Here is a 13,861-nt window from a genome sequence, read left to right on the forward strand (position 1 = left end):
GTACTGCCCTGAGTGCCGGATCGACTCCAGCGAGGTGGTGCAGGCAGGCGAGAAGCTGAAGGAGAGTAAGAAGAAGGCGAAGATGGCGTCGGCCACGTCGTCCTCTCAGCGGGACTGGGGCAAGGTGAGGGGCCCCCGCGCCCCGTGCGCCCCTGCCGCCCCCCACGCCCCTGCGGCCGTTCACGCTGCTCTCCCCTCTGTTTTGGAATGGACAGGGCATGGCGTGCGTGGGCCGCACCAAGGAGTGCACCATCGTGCCGTCCAACCACTTTGGCCCCATCCCGGGCATCCCCGTGGGCACCATGTGGAGGTTCAGAGTCCAGGTACCTGCAGACGTCGGGCCCCGGCCTTCCAGGAGCCCCTCCACTGGGGAGGGCTATCCCAAGGGCAGGAGGCTGGGGATTCACGCCAGGTCCTTCCCTGGCATGGCCAGGACTCGATCTCTCGGGGGCAGAGGTTCTCATAACAGAAGTGATGCTTTCAGTGGAAGGAGTCAGGCGCTGGCTCCAAAGGCGGGAGCGAAGAGGGCCGTCGAGCAGCGGCTGGTCCAGGAGGTGCCACTTATTTCTCGGTGGTGTTCACAGGTCAGCGAGTCTGGGGTCCATCGACCTCATGTGGCAGGCATCCACGGCCGGAGCAACGATGGGGCGTACTCCCTGGTCCTGGCTGGAGGGTATGAGGACGACGTGGTGAGTGTGGGAAGCTGGTCTTGTTTTTATGTAATTGTGGCAAATACTCAGTGTAAAACTTAACCATCTTAATTATTTTTAAGAGCACGCTCAGTGACATTAAGCACGTTCACACTGTCGTGCAACCATCCCCACGGTCCATCTCCAGAACTTTCTCGTCTTCCCAAACTGAGACTCTGTCCCCAGGAAACGCTGACTCTCCATCCCCTCCCCCAGCCCCTGTCCTTACCATCTACTTCCTGTCACTGTGGATCTGATTCTCTAGGGACCTCCTGTGAGTGGAATCACAGTATTCGTCCTTTTGTGTCTGGATTATCTCACTGAGCATCATGTCCTCAAGGTCCATCCATGGTGTAGCATGTGTCAGAATCTCCTTCCTTTTTTTTTTTTTTTTGTGGTACGCGGGCCTCTCACTGTTGTGGCCTCTCCCATTGCGGAGCACAGGCTCCGGACGCACAGGCTCAGCGGCCATGGCTCACGGGCCCAGCCGCTCCGCGGCATGTGGGATCTTCCTGGACCGGGGCACGAACCCGTGTCCCCTGCATCGGCAGGCGGACTCTCAACCACTGCGCCACCAGGGAAGCCCAGAATCTCCTTCCTTTTTAACAATATTCCAGTGTGTGGACGGACCACATTTTTGTTCATCCAGTCATGCATCAGTGGATGCCTGGGTTGTTTCCACATTTTAGCTACTGTGAGTAATGCTATGAACCTGGATCTGCAAAAATCTCTTCAAGTCCCTGTTTTCAGTTCTTCTGGGTATAAAGAAGTGTGATTGCCGGATCATATGGTGATTCTGTTTTTAGTTTGTTGAGGAACCTCCATACTGTTTTCCACAGCAGCTGCACCATTTTCCATCCCTACCAGCTGTGCACAGGGTTCCAGTTTCTCCACACTGTCACCAACACTTGTTATTATCTGTTTCTTTGGTAGTTGATCCTGACATCCTGGTTCTTTGACGGTTGACATCCTGACGGGTGTGTGTGGGTTTGTTTTGAGTGGGTCTCTCCTCTCCTCTGTGCGGAGGGTTCAGCCTGCCCTCCGTATCTGTTTCAGGACCACGGGAACTCGTTCACGTACACAGGTAGCGGTGGACGAGACCTTTCCGGTAACAAGCGGACTGCAGAGCAGTCTTGTGATCAGAAACTCACCAACACCAACAGGTTTGCAGAATCGAGTGTTCCTATATCTTCACCAGCACGTGTCTGTCTGCCTTGTCCTCTGGTGGCTTCACAGGGGAGGGGATGGGTCCCATTTGGGGCTTTCATGTGCAGGAAGTTAGATTCCCATTAAGATTGTGATGGAACGTAGGGACCACGAATGTCCATCTCTTCCCTACTCTGTCCACCTGTGAGTCAATCAGATGCACTGAAGCAAACTTTTCCCCCAAAAGGCCAGATAATAAACGTATTTGGCTTTGTGGGCCGCACGGTCTCTGTGGCAACCACTCAATTCTGCCGTCATAGCACGTGAGCAGCCACAGAGCACGTGTAAAAGAGTGTGGACAGCTCTGTTGCAGTAGAACTTTATCTGCAACACCACAAGGTGGGCAGGAGTTTGCTGAGCCTCGATTACAGGATGGGATACAGCATCACAGAGCCCAAAGGAAAAGAGAGATTTGATGACCTAAGTATTATAAATTATACCAATAAAACCCATAAGTACAATGAAAAGGCAGGTGACTCTTGGGGGAAAAGTCTGCCACAAACATGACACCTGATGATGGTTATGCCCTTATATGTAAAGAGCTGTGTTGCAAATCAATAAGAAAAACTAACAGAAAAAAGCAAAGGACGTGCAAATCATTCTGCCAAGTAACACAGATCTACAGTGGCCATGAAAATTTGTTCACCTTTAGTGATCAAAGAAATAACACATTGAACTAATGATGAGATACTATTTATTTACCCTGTAAAGTTGGCCCCAAATTCTCCAGTGTTGAGAAATGCCAAGGCATAGACTAGCGTTCCACTGTTGGGAGAAATACAAATTGGTATTTCTTTCCAGAAAGCTCTTTGCCTAAATATCTTTCTTTAAAAAAGAGGGAAGGGTTCATTTTCGTGCACGTATTAGTCTAGTAGAATATTTAAATTTCGCTAGCCATTTAAAAAAAATCTCATTTTCGGAGGAGATTTGACAGTGTGAGGAACTGCTCGTGAGCAATGATAAAAGTCTGGGCTTAAAACTCTAAGAAATCCGTTCTTTACCAACCACCATCTGCACGGAGAACAGCTGTGCGGCGGCAGCTCTCTTTCTTGCTCACCTGAGGAAGGTGGTGGCGTTGCATCAGATGCTGAGCTGACCTCCCCGGTCCACCAACCCCAGGCTGCTGTGCCCCTTGTCGGGACAGGCCTGCCGGCCCAGGCCGCGTTTGTGTGCCACCTGCTTTCTCCTGGGTGACGTCTTCCCCCACATCGTGTTAGTGTCCTGTGGCTCTGGTACCAAAACACTGCCCAACTGGGTGGTTTAGAACAACAGGAATTTATTCTTGCCTAATTCCGGAGGCCCAGAGTCCAAAGTCAAGGTGTCTCGGGGCCGTCCTCCATCTGGAACCTCCAGGGGAGGGTCCTTCCTTGGCGTCCCTTGGCTTGTAGATGTGACTCTCCAAGCCCTGCCTCAGTCTTCATGGGGCCCTGTCCCCTAGTGTGTCTGTTTTCTTTTTTTATTTAGTTTTAATTTTTATTTATTTATTATTTTTTAAATTGTTTATTTTTGGCTGTGTTGGGTCTTCGTTGCTGCGCGTGGGCTTTCTCTAGCTGCGGTGAGCGGGGACTGCTCTTCGTTGTGGTGCGCAGGCTTCTCATTGCGGTGGCTTCCCTTGTTGCGGAGCACGGGCTCTAGGTGCGCGGGCTTCAGTAGTTGTGGCACGCAGGCTTCAGTAGTTGTGGCTTGCAGGCTCTAGAGCGCAGGCTCAGTAGTTGTGGCGCACGGGCTTAGTTACTCTGCAGCACGTGGGATCTTCCCAGACCAGGGCTCGAACCCGTGTTCCCTGAATTGGCAGGCAGATCCTTAACCACTGCGCCACCAGGGAAGTCCTAATTTTTATTTTTTAATTATTTATTTAAAAATTTTTTTCTTCTTTTTTTTGGGGCCATGTCTCGGTGTGGCTTGTGGGATGTGGGATCTTAGTTCCCCGACGTGGAATTGAACCCGGGCCCTCGAGAGTGAGAGCGCCGAGTTCCCACCAGGGAACTCCCTCAGTTTCCCTTTCCTTATAAGGACACCGGTCATTGGGTTTAGGGCCCACCCTAATCCATTCTGACCGCCTCTGAACTTGACTTCATCTGCAAGCACTGACTTTCCAAAGGTCACATGTTCACGGTGGGCGGGGGGGGGGGGGGGGGGGGGGCTTGGGACGCCGCAACCCCCTCTCTCTGGGGGATGCAGTCCAGCGTGTGGGCCCGGCTCTCCCCGCAGGGCGCTGGCTCTGAACTGCTTTGCCCCCATCAACGACCTCAAAGGGGCCGAGGCCAAGGACTGGCGGTCGGGGAAGCCGGTCCGGGTGGTGCGGAACGTCAAGGGCCGCAAGCACAGCAAGTACGCCCCCATCGAGGGCAACCGGTATGACGGCATCTACAAGGTGAGTGGGGGCCCCCGTGCCTGCCCCCCACCCCTGGCCCCCAGGTCACTGACCCCGCGCTTCTTCCCACAGGTCGTGAGGTACTGGCCCGAGAAGGGCAAGTCCGGCTTCCTGGTGTGGCGCTTCCTCCTGCGCAGGGATGACGTCGAGCCGGGGCCCTGGACCAAGGAGGGGAAGGACCGGATCAAGAAGCTGGGGCTGACCATGCAGGTGCGTCCAGGCCTGTGCTCACAGCTGGAGCTCGTGCCCGGGGCCTGGGCCGGGAGCGTCTGAGCGGGGAGCCATGCTCTCTGGGGTTTTTCTCATCCCGGACGATTTCCAGGCTGTGAGCTGGTGACACCTCGCTGGCTGTACCATCCCTGTCCTTCAGCCAGTGGATATAGGGGAGGGGTGGCTCAGGCAGGTTTGCGTCTTTGCTTTGTGATGTTAGAGCTGAGAGCTGGCCTTCCTTATCTGAGCTGTGTTTGAAGAGCTTATCCGAAATCAATCTGGAGTCCGGTCTCCTCTCTCTTGGCCAGTCCCCTCCCGTCCCCTCTTCTCCTCCCCCTCTTCCCTGTCTCTTTGTTTTTTTGTTTCTTTTTGACCGTACCTTGCAGCATGCAGGATCTCTCTGACCAGGGATTGAACCTGTGCCCCCTTCATTGAAAGGCGAGTCTTAACCACTGGACCTCCAGGGCAGTCCCCCATCTCTCTTTCTCCTGTCTGTCCATCACCTCTCCCTACCCCCAAAGCAGACAAACCAATAAAATTGGTCTAAATATAGAATAGAGCAAGGTCTAAATGTAAAGATAGGGTGGACTGATCGCCTGGAGCAATCACTCACCTCTTTACAGCAGCAGAATCCTCCGTCTTCAAGAGTTCGCCCAGTGCGTGCAGAGTACGGCTTTTTTGCACTATAATTATGGTGTTTTCTGTTCCTCCTGGTGATCCGATTTCCAGCTGATAAGTCGTGGTGGGACTATTTAAGGAATCTTAATTGCTGTTGAGAGTCTGATAGCACCTACCCCGCCCCGCCCCCTGCCCCCCCACCGGGAGGCCACAAAGAGTTGCCTTTTGAACACACTGGTTGTTCCACAGGGAATTGTATTTTATGTTATTTTATTTATTTATTTTTTATTATTATTTTTTAACATCTTTATTGGAGTATAACTGCTTTACAATGGTGTGTTAGTTTCTGCCTTATAACAAAGTGAATCAGCTATACATACACATATGTTCCCATATCTCCTCCCTCTTGCGTCTCCCTCCCACCCTCCCTGTCCCACCCCTCTAGGTGGTCACAAACACAGGGACTTTTAGAGGCGGAGGAACTGGTGAGAGCCAGCCATGGGTCAGGCATGTCACTGTTTGGTGAGAGGAGGATGTTTTATTTAGAACTTAGGCCTTCGTTGCAAGTTTGTGTTGCTAGAAAAGCTTGAGGGTTTCTTGATGAAACACTGGAGAATCGGATGTGGTTGTAGGTGCCTTAGAACCCCATTTCTAATTAGATAATGCCTGATGGGGCTCAGAGGAGTCCAAGACCCATCAGAATGGGTTGTGGAGCTAAGGCCCTGGGCCAGTGGTGAGTAAACGAAGTCTTCCTGGGGCCTAGCCACGCCCATTCAATCTCACAGGGGCTGGGCCAGCTTTTGTCCCCACAGAGCCCGAAACTTTTACTGCCTGGCCCCTGGCTTGAAAAGTTTGCCTACTTCTTATCGAAACGGAAAGATACCAAGACTGTCTTGGGAGTTCCCTGGCCGTCCAGTGGTTAGGACTCGACGCTTTCACTGCCGAGGCCGAGGGTTCAATCCCTGGTCAGGGAACCAAGATCCTATCCTACAAGCCGTGGGGCACGGCCAAAAAAACCCAAAAAATAAAACAAAAGGAAAAAGACTGTCTTCTTTGCTTGATCTGGTGGTGGGCCTCTACCGTGCGTTACCTCTCTCACTGCCGCTGTGCCATTAACGTTTGTTCCTGTGCGTTTCTGTGCTTAGTTACTGCTCCAGAGTTAAGTTGGTGCAGGCCTCTGAGCTGAGGCCAAGGGAGCACAGAGTCCGTCTCTGGGGCCCGGCTGGGGACCGGGTAGGGGTGACCGTCCTGTCTTCTCCTCACAGTACCCGGAAGGCTACCTGGAGGCCCTGGCCAGGAGGGAGAAGGAGAAGGAAAACAGCAAGACGGAAGCCCTGGAGAAGGAGGACGACGGGGAGGAGGACTTCGCGTCCCCCAGGAAGGGCAAGCGGAAAAGCAAGTCGGCTGGTGGGTGTCTCAGCGGCCGTCCTCGTATTCGGGACCCCATCCTCGTGCTCGGGGGGCGGGGTGGGGGGGCCTCCACCCTCACCCGCCCTGCTCTGTCCCAGGAGGCGACGGGTCCTCGCGAGGGGCACCCAAGAAGACCAAGGTGGAGCCCTACAGCCTCACCACCCAGCAGAGCAGCCTCATCAAGGAGGACAAGAGCAACACAAAGCTGTGGACGGAGATCCTGAAGTCACTCAAGGACGGGCCGGTGAGCCCCCCTACCCTCGCCCGGGTGGCGGGGGCCTCTTTCTTTCCATTGTGATAAAATAGAGAAAACATGAAACTGACCATCTGAACTATTTGAAGTGCACAGCTCAGTGGCATTAAGCCTGTCGTGCAACCATCCCCACCATTGTCTCCAGAACTTTCTCATCTTCCCAAACTGAAACTCTGTCCCCATGAAACGCTGACTCCCCAGCCCCTCCCCCAGCCCCTGGCCCCCACCATCTACTTCCTGTCTCAGTGGATCCGACTCCTCTAGGGACCTCACATGAGTGGAATCAGACAGTGTGTGTCCTTCTGTGTCTGGTTTCTCTCACTGAGCATCATGTCCTCAGGGTCCATCCGTGTTGTGGCAGGTGTCAGACTCTCCTTCCTTTTTAAGGCTGTGTAATATTCCACTGTACAGATGGAATTTGTTTATCCATCATCTCTCAGTGGACACTTGGGTTGCTTCCAGCTTTTGGCTGTTGTGAACAGTGCTGCTGTGAACACAGGTGGGCAAGTCTCTGCGGCCCTGTCTTCAGTTCTCTTGGGCATAAACCCAGAAGTGGGATTGCCGGATCATGAAGTCATTCTGTGTTCAAATTTCTGAGGAACCGCCAAACCGGCGCTGTCTTTTTTTTGATCCTCCTGCCTTAGTGGGGTGAGTGACATTGATGGGTCACTGGAAGTGAGTGGCTCAGCGTCCTCTGGCTGCCCCTGCCTGGTGGGGGTTGGCTCTCCATGGCTCACGGTCAGGGTCAAACCCAGATCCTCTGAGCCCTGGGCGAGCGGCCCGTTACTGCTGACGTCCTCTCCTTCTGGACTCTTCCTCCTGGTCATACCATTGCACGGCCTCTGCCCTCGTGGGTTTCTCTTTGGGGAAGTACCCTCCACCCCAGCGCTCCCGGCTCAGTCTCCCTCCGGCATGAAATCACTGTGGCTGCCCTAACAAGTGAGCCTTTAGGGGTAAAGTCCAAGTGTGGGCAGGGCTGGTCCTTCCGGAGGCTCCAGGGGAGCATCGGTTCCCGGCTTTTCCAGCTTCTGGAGGCGCCTCATCCCGGGCTTTCGGCCCCGTCCTCTATCCTCGTATCTCTGTCGTATCCAGCAGTGCAGCATCTCCCGTCTCTCTCTGCCTCTGACCCTCCCGCCTCCCTCTTATAAGGACCCTGTGATGACGTTGGGCTCCCCGGGGAATCCAGGGTCATCCCTGTCTCAAGGGCCTTAACCCCACCTGCGAAGTCCCCTCTGCCCCATGAGGTGACACGTCCACAGGTCCCGGGCTTCGAACGTGGACATCTTAGGAGGCTGTGATTCAGCCGCCCCACGTCCTTCGGGTCTCTCTGCTGACAGGTCACCTTCTCCACAGGGGGACTCTGACCGCCCTCCTTCTGGGGCTCCCTGCTGTCCTTTCCCCAGCACTGCTGTGACCTTTCTGTCTTTCACCTGCTTAATCTCTGGTCTTCCCCGCTGCGCCCCAGGCTCCAAGAAGGCAGGCGTTTCTCTGTCTCATCCGCTGCTGGAGCCCGGGGTCTGAGCAGTGGGCGGCAGGCAGGCGGTGCCGTGTGTTGCAGGGCTGGGCTCTGTGCCGAGAGAAGCGCTCATGGAGTGCGGTCTTGATCTCCAGCCTGCGTGTGCTCCGGTGCCGCAGGATGAGATTCGGGCCGGGGCGAGGGCTAAGCAGGGAGTCTGGGGACCCGTCGTGCTCGTTCACTCTGGGGAACTGAGCCTTTGCCGGGCTCATGCACCCTCTCCTCTGCTTCCAGAAATTCCTAAGCAAAGTGGAGGAGGCGTTCCAGTGTATTTGTTGCCAGGAGTTGGTGTACCGCCCGATCACGACCGTGTGCCAGCACACCGTGTGCAAGGTGAGTGGGCACTGAGGGCCCCAGACGGGAGGTCCTGGAGGGGTGATCGGACCCACGCTGCCAACCTGGGCTTGCCGGTTTTGCTTCTGCACCTCCCGCCCCCGGCCCTTCGAGGGGATTGAGGGTCTCTTTTCCAGGTGACCTGGGTTACAGTAGCACCCCAGCCTTAATCACAGGCGCCCATCACTCGCTCCCTGCTCCCCACCCTCCTGGTGCCCCGGAATCCAACGCAAACTCCTCGCCCAGCCACTGCCCACCCTGCCATCGTCCCGAACCTCCAGCCACACCGGCCCTCTGCTGTGCCTTCAACAGGTCGGCGCCTACTTTCCTTGGGGGCCACGCACTGGTCCTCTCCAGCCTCTTAGATGCCTGGAGGTCCGGTGTGGGAGAGGTTGGGCTATTGTCCTGGCCTGGGATCTGGTCATACTAAATGACTAAGTGGGCTGGGCTGGAGATGCGTGAGGCGCTTATCCCCTAGAGGAGCAGGGAGGAAGCCTTCCTGGAGGAGGTGGCATTAACCTGCCACCTGAGGCGGTCCTTGGGGCAGCATCCCAGGTAGGCAGAGTGACCTGTGCAGAAGCTTAGACCCACAGGCATGTTGGAGTAGCCAGGGCCTCTTGGGGACAAGGGCAGGGGAGGGGGGCCGGGTGGCGGGTCTGGAGGGTTCCAGCCAGTGGTCAGCCTTAGGAGGGAAACAGTACCTGATCTGATGCTTTTGAAAGAAGAGATTGGGAGGGGCTGAGATTGGGCCAGACCAGGGTCTCTCCCCAAGCAGTGCTGACGTTTGGGGCCGGATCGTTCTCTGTCGTGGGGTGAACGACACCAGAGTGAACACACCGTGGGGTGTCCTGAGTGCTGGGGGGCTGAGCAGCATCTGAGGCCCCACCCACTCGGTCCCAGGGGTCCCCCAACTTGGGAAGCGCTGGTCTGCGTGTATGGTGTCTGTGCAGTGCCTTCTGGCCAGAGTCGGTCAGTAGGAACTCATGGGCAGTGTAGGCACGTAATTTAGAAGGGACTGTCCCTGCCTCCTGGTCACCCTGGGTCTCTGAGCTGCTCTCTCGCCTCGGGGCCGTCTTGGTCCAGGGCGTCGGGTCACTTATCAGACCAGGGGATGGACTCTGAGAACATGGACACTTGGGCAGCAGTCGTGCCATGTGGCCTGACCGAGGCCCTTCAGCTGTGTGGCCAGGAGAGATGCCCCTGGGTGTCTGAGGCCGTGTGGAGCCCGAGGGGGCTCAGAGGCTTGGCGGGGCGGGGTGAGAACACATCGTCGGGGTCGGCAGTGTGGCTTTGACCTCCGGCTTTGCCCTTTCTGGTCGTGTGACCTTGGAAAGCCTGTAACCGTGCTGAGCCCCTTTGCCCCGTGGAAAGGGGCATCACAGCACCCTTCTGGCTTTGAGGTGTACCCGGCCAGCGCGCAGTTGGACACTGAGACGCGGGGCGCGTGCGAGGTCAGGCCGAGCGGCTCAGGGAGTCACCACACCTGCGGCCGCTGTGCCGCCAGTGCGAAGGAGGTGGCCCTGGTGAGTGCGTGTCTGTCCTGGGCATCCTCACGACTGTCGTTCGTGGCTTTGACCCTCCACCCTGACGTCCCAGCATTTGATTTTGTTTTTACTCTATTAAAATATTTTTTTTCTGTGGTAATATACAGATAACATAACCTTTACCGTTTTAACTATTTTTTAGGTGCACAGCTCAGTGGCATTAAGTACGTTCACACTGTTGTGCAACCATCCCCACCCTCCATCTTCAGAACTTTCTCGTCCTCCCAAACTGAAACTCTGTCCCCAAGAAACACTCACTCCCCAGCCCCTCCCCCAGCCCCTGGCCCCTAACCATCTACTTCCTGTCTCTGTGGATCTCACTCTCTAGGGACCTTGCATGAGTGGAATCAGACAGTGTCTGTCCTTCTGTGTCTGGCTTCTCTCACTGAGCATCGTGTTCAGGCTCATCCATGTTGTCACATGTGTCAGAACCTCTTTCCTTTTGAAGGCTGAGTCACGTGGCAGCGCGTGGATGGACCACATTGTGTTTAGCCATCATCCGTGGATGGACTCTTGGTGTTTCCACCTTTTGGCCATTGTGAATCGTGCAGCGATCCAGAACCTGATTTTGAACCCAAGTCTTAGTGTGTTGAGCAGAAAGCACTACCTCTTGTGCCTGGGATTAGGCTGTAGACTTTATATTGCACAAGAACACAGGAGTTTATTTTTTTTTGTCTTTGTTGTATTTTTTTGACTGTGCTGGGTCTTCATTGCTGTGCTTGCACTTTCTCTAGCTGTGGCGAGCTGGGGCTACTCTTTGTTGTGGTGCACAGGCTTCTCATTGCAGTGGCTTCTTTTGTCTCAGAGCACGGGCTCTAGGAGGGCGGGCTCAGTAGTTGTGGCCCGTGGGCTCCATAGTTGTGGCACGCGGGCTCTAGAGCACAGGCTCAGTAGTTGTGGCGCACTGGCTTAGTTGCTCCGCGGCATGTGGGATCTTCCCGGACCAGGACTCGAACCCGTGTCCCCTGCATCGACAGGTGGATTTTTAACCACTGGACCACCAGGGAAGTCCAGGACTTTTTAAAAACAGGGATCAAAAGCAGCCGTCTGCGTCCAGCGGTAGCGTGACGTGGCAGCAGCAGGTTTTCACCAGCTTGGTGTTGCCCCTCACCCAGCTGCCTGGCGCCATCCTTCAGGTGTGTGCGCCTGTGCAGGTGCCCGCTCCCCATGGTGTCTTCGGCCTGTGGCTCCGACGGGGAGGTAGGGCCTGTCAGCCTCACAGCTCGGGCTCCACCTGGCTCTTCCCCTGGCGTCACTGGGTTGACAAGTGGGTTCAAACCCAGAAGTCTGTCTCAGCATCCAGACCCCCTCCTTCCTCCCTCTTCTCCCGTCTTCTCACCGACACATGTTCCTTGAGCATCTACTCTGGATTGGGTCCTGTGCTTGGTGCCGGGAGATTCAGGGAGACACAGCCCCCATCCTGGGGAGTGTCTGGTGTGTTACACGCCAGCAGGTTAGTCGACAAGATGATTCCAGAAGGCGGAAGGTACTGTTTTGAAAGCAGACAGGGTGAGGTGAGGCGGGGATGTTCCAGGGGCTTCGAGGAGGGGTCCTCTGAGGAGGGGACTTGAGCCGAGGCACGGTGACAAGAGAGCCAGGGCATGGACCTGTCAGGTGGTGTGACCTGCAGGTACACGGGCCTGGTGGCCGGGATGACCTTGGAGTCTTTTTTTTTTTTTTTTTTTTTTGCCACACCGCTCGGCTTGTGGGATCTTAGTTCCCTGACCCAGGATTGAACCCGCTCCCATAGCAGTGAAAGTGCGGAGTCCTAACCATTGGACTGCCAGGGAATTCCCGACCTTGGAATCTTTGAGCCTGGGGCAGCCGGGCTGGTGATGGGCAGCCAGCAGTGGCAAGTGAGACTGAGGGTCAGGAGGGGCCTCTGGGCTGCCGACACCGCCCCGGGGGGACAGTGGGTGGCCGGGAGCACCTCTCACCACCCGCTCTCCCGCAGGATTGCCTGGACAGGTCCTTCCGGGCCCAGGTGTTCAGCTGCCCGGCCTGCCGCTATGACCTGGGCCGGAGCTACACCATGCACGTGAACCAGCCACTGCAGGCCGTCCTCAACCAGCTCTTCCCTGGCTACGGGAGCGGACGGTGATCCTCAAGCACTTCTCGCCGTGTGTTTTTTTTAAAAAAACGTTATCGGGGGGGGTCTGTGGCCCCCATTTTGTTGTTAGTGAGCTTAACTTAAACATGTAGTTTTTCCTCCACTCCCTAAAAAAAAAAAAAAAAGCCTCGTCTTCCCGGTTTGGGTTTTTTTTTTTTAATCTATAAAATTTTCAGGAATTTGTATTATGGCTCAAAGGAAGGAAGAAAGTCGGACTTCTCCATGTTTTTATTTTGGTTTTAAAAAGAAAGAAATAAATAAAAAGCCTGCAATTTATCAGCGGAAAAAAACAAAAACAAACAAACAAAAAAATTGTTTTTCTTCTGAGGATGGAATTAGAAACAACTTGGCGTGAAGGCCACTGAAATTCCCAGCATCAAGTTCTCAGCTGTTCTGGCCGCTGACTCGCAAGACGGCGCCGGGCTGCCTAGAACAATCTTTTCAAGGTTGGTGGGTCAGGCCCCCAGAGGTGAAATCCCGCCTGGCGGTGGCCCTGGGTGTGGTGTTGGCCCTGCATTGCCGGCAGGAAAGTGTTCAAAGGAAAAGCTGTTCAAAGGAAAAGCGAAGAAGTCCCGTTGGGCCCGGTTGAACCCCCCCCCACCGCCTCCAAGCCATCCCCCACTGGGCTGCTTCTGCGTCCCCACCGGCCACCCGAGCAGAGAGCTGGGGCCACACTGAAGCTACCTCCGCTGGACTCTTCCCCTCCATGGGGGCCGATGGGCGGCCCAGCGACGTCCCCTCTGGACGCCACGGAAGCAAACGCCTGGGGCCACGTTCAAGTGCCTTTGGTCCCTCCTTCCTTCTTCAACACGGGGCTCTTTCTCAGCACTGAATTGTTGACGGTGCCAACCAGAATCTCAAACTGTGGTCCTCCAGCGCCTCCCTGGAGACCCCGGGTGAGCGAGTGGGGACGATGGGACTTTTGTCGATCCTCGAAGTTGAATTTTCAACTCGCCAATTGGGAATTACAAGAGGGAAACTTTAAAAAAAAAAAAAAACCTTTCTAAATGAAATTTTTTTTTGTAGTTACTGTATATGTACCGAGAAAGCTAATAACTTAGGGTTTGGTTGTGTTTTTTTGGGGGGGGGGAGTTTTGTGTTTTTTGGAATGATTTGTTAATGTTTCTAACTTGACCAAAGTTTGCAGCTTATACCTCAACAGAACAGGGATATTTTAAATCACATAACTGCAGACAGACTGGAGCGATATTGTTTTAAAAGTTTCTCTTTTTTTCCTTATTATTAGGTGGTTAATGTATTAGGAATAAACGACGAAATCCTGTGTAGGCTTTTTCTATGAAGTTCAATATTCTCTGTCCAGGTTTTAGATTCTCAGAATAAATGCCTTTTACAGATGAATTTGGTTGTGTCTTCTATTTGCAAAGTGCTTTGTAGCCCACCAGGCACTTTTATAGCTAGTAACACATTTTCTCCTTACAAAAACCCCGGAGTCAGACTAGGCAGGTGACATCGTTCCCACTTTGCAGATGAGAAAACTGAGGCCCACAAGGTCCAAGTGACGTGCAGCGGTCCATAGGGGCCAAGCCAGGCCTTCTAGCTTGGAGCCAGACGTCACTTAGTGTCACCAAGGTGGGTGG

The 13,861-nt window shown here is 54.6% G+C and overlaps 1 protein-coding gene across 4 annotated transcripts in view; it reads left to right on the plus strand.

The window, feature by feature from the left end:
* UHRF1 (ubiquitin like with PHD and ring finger domains 1) overlaps positions 1–13,614 on the plus strand; it is a 32,740-nt gene extending 19,126 nt beyond the window's left edge. For 3 of the 4 annotated variants that reach the window (XM_060007510.1, XM_060007511.1, XM_060007513.1), the window contains 9 exons: positions 1–124; positions 216–323; positions 585–689; positions 1,746–1,852; positions 4,107–4,479; positions 6,363–6,504; positions 6,606–6,751; positions 8,511–8,609; positions 12,108–13,614. In XM_060007510.1, the coding sequence (XP_059863493.1) occupies positions 1–124; positions 216–323; positions 585–689; positions 1,746–1,852; positions 4,107–4,479; positions 6,363–6,504; positions 6,606–6,751; positions 8,511–8,609; positions 12,108–12,254 (1,351 nt within the window). In that variant the 3' untranslated portion in view covers positions 12,255–13,614. The remainder of the gene's footprint in view (positions 125–215; positions 324–584; positions 690–1,745; positions 1,853–4,106; positions 4,480–6,362; positions 6,505–6,605; positions 6,752–8,510; positions 8,610–12,107) is intronic. The other variant, XM_060007512.1, reaches the window with a different exon arrangement.
* Positions 13,615–13,861: the final 247 nt, after the last annotated feature.

This window comes from Delphinus delphis, chromosome 3, assembly GCF_949987515.2.
Source record: "Delphinus delphis chromosome 3, mDelDel1.2, whole genome shotgun sequence".
NCBI lineage: Eukaryota > Metazoa > Chordata > Mammalia > Artiodactyla > Delphinidae > Delphinus > Delphinus delphis.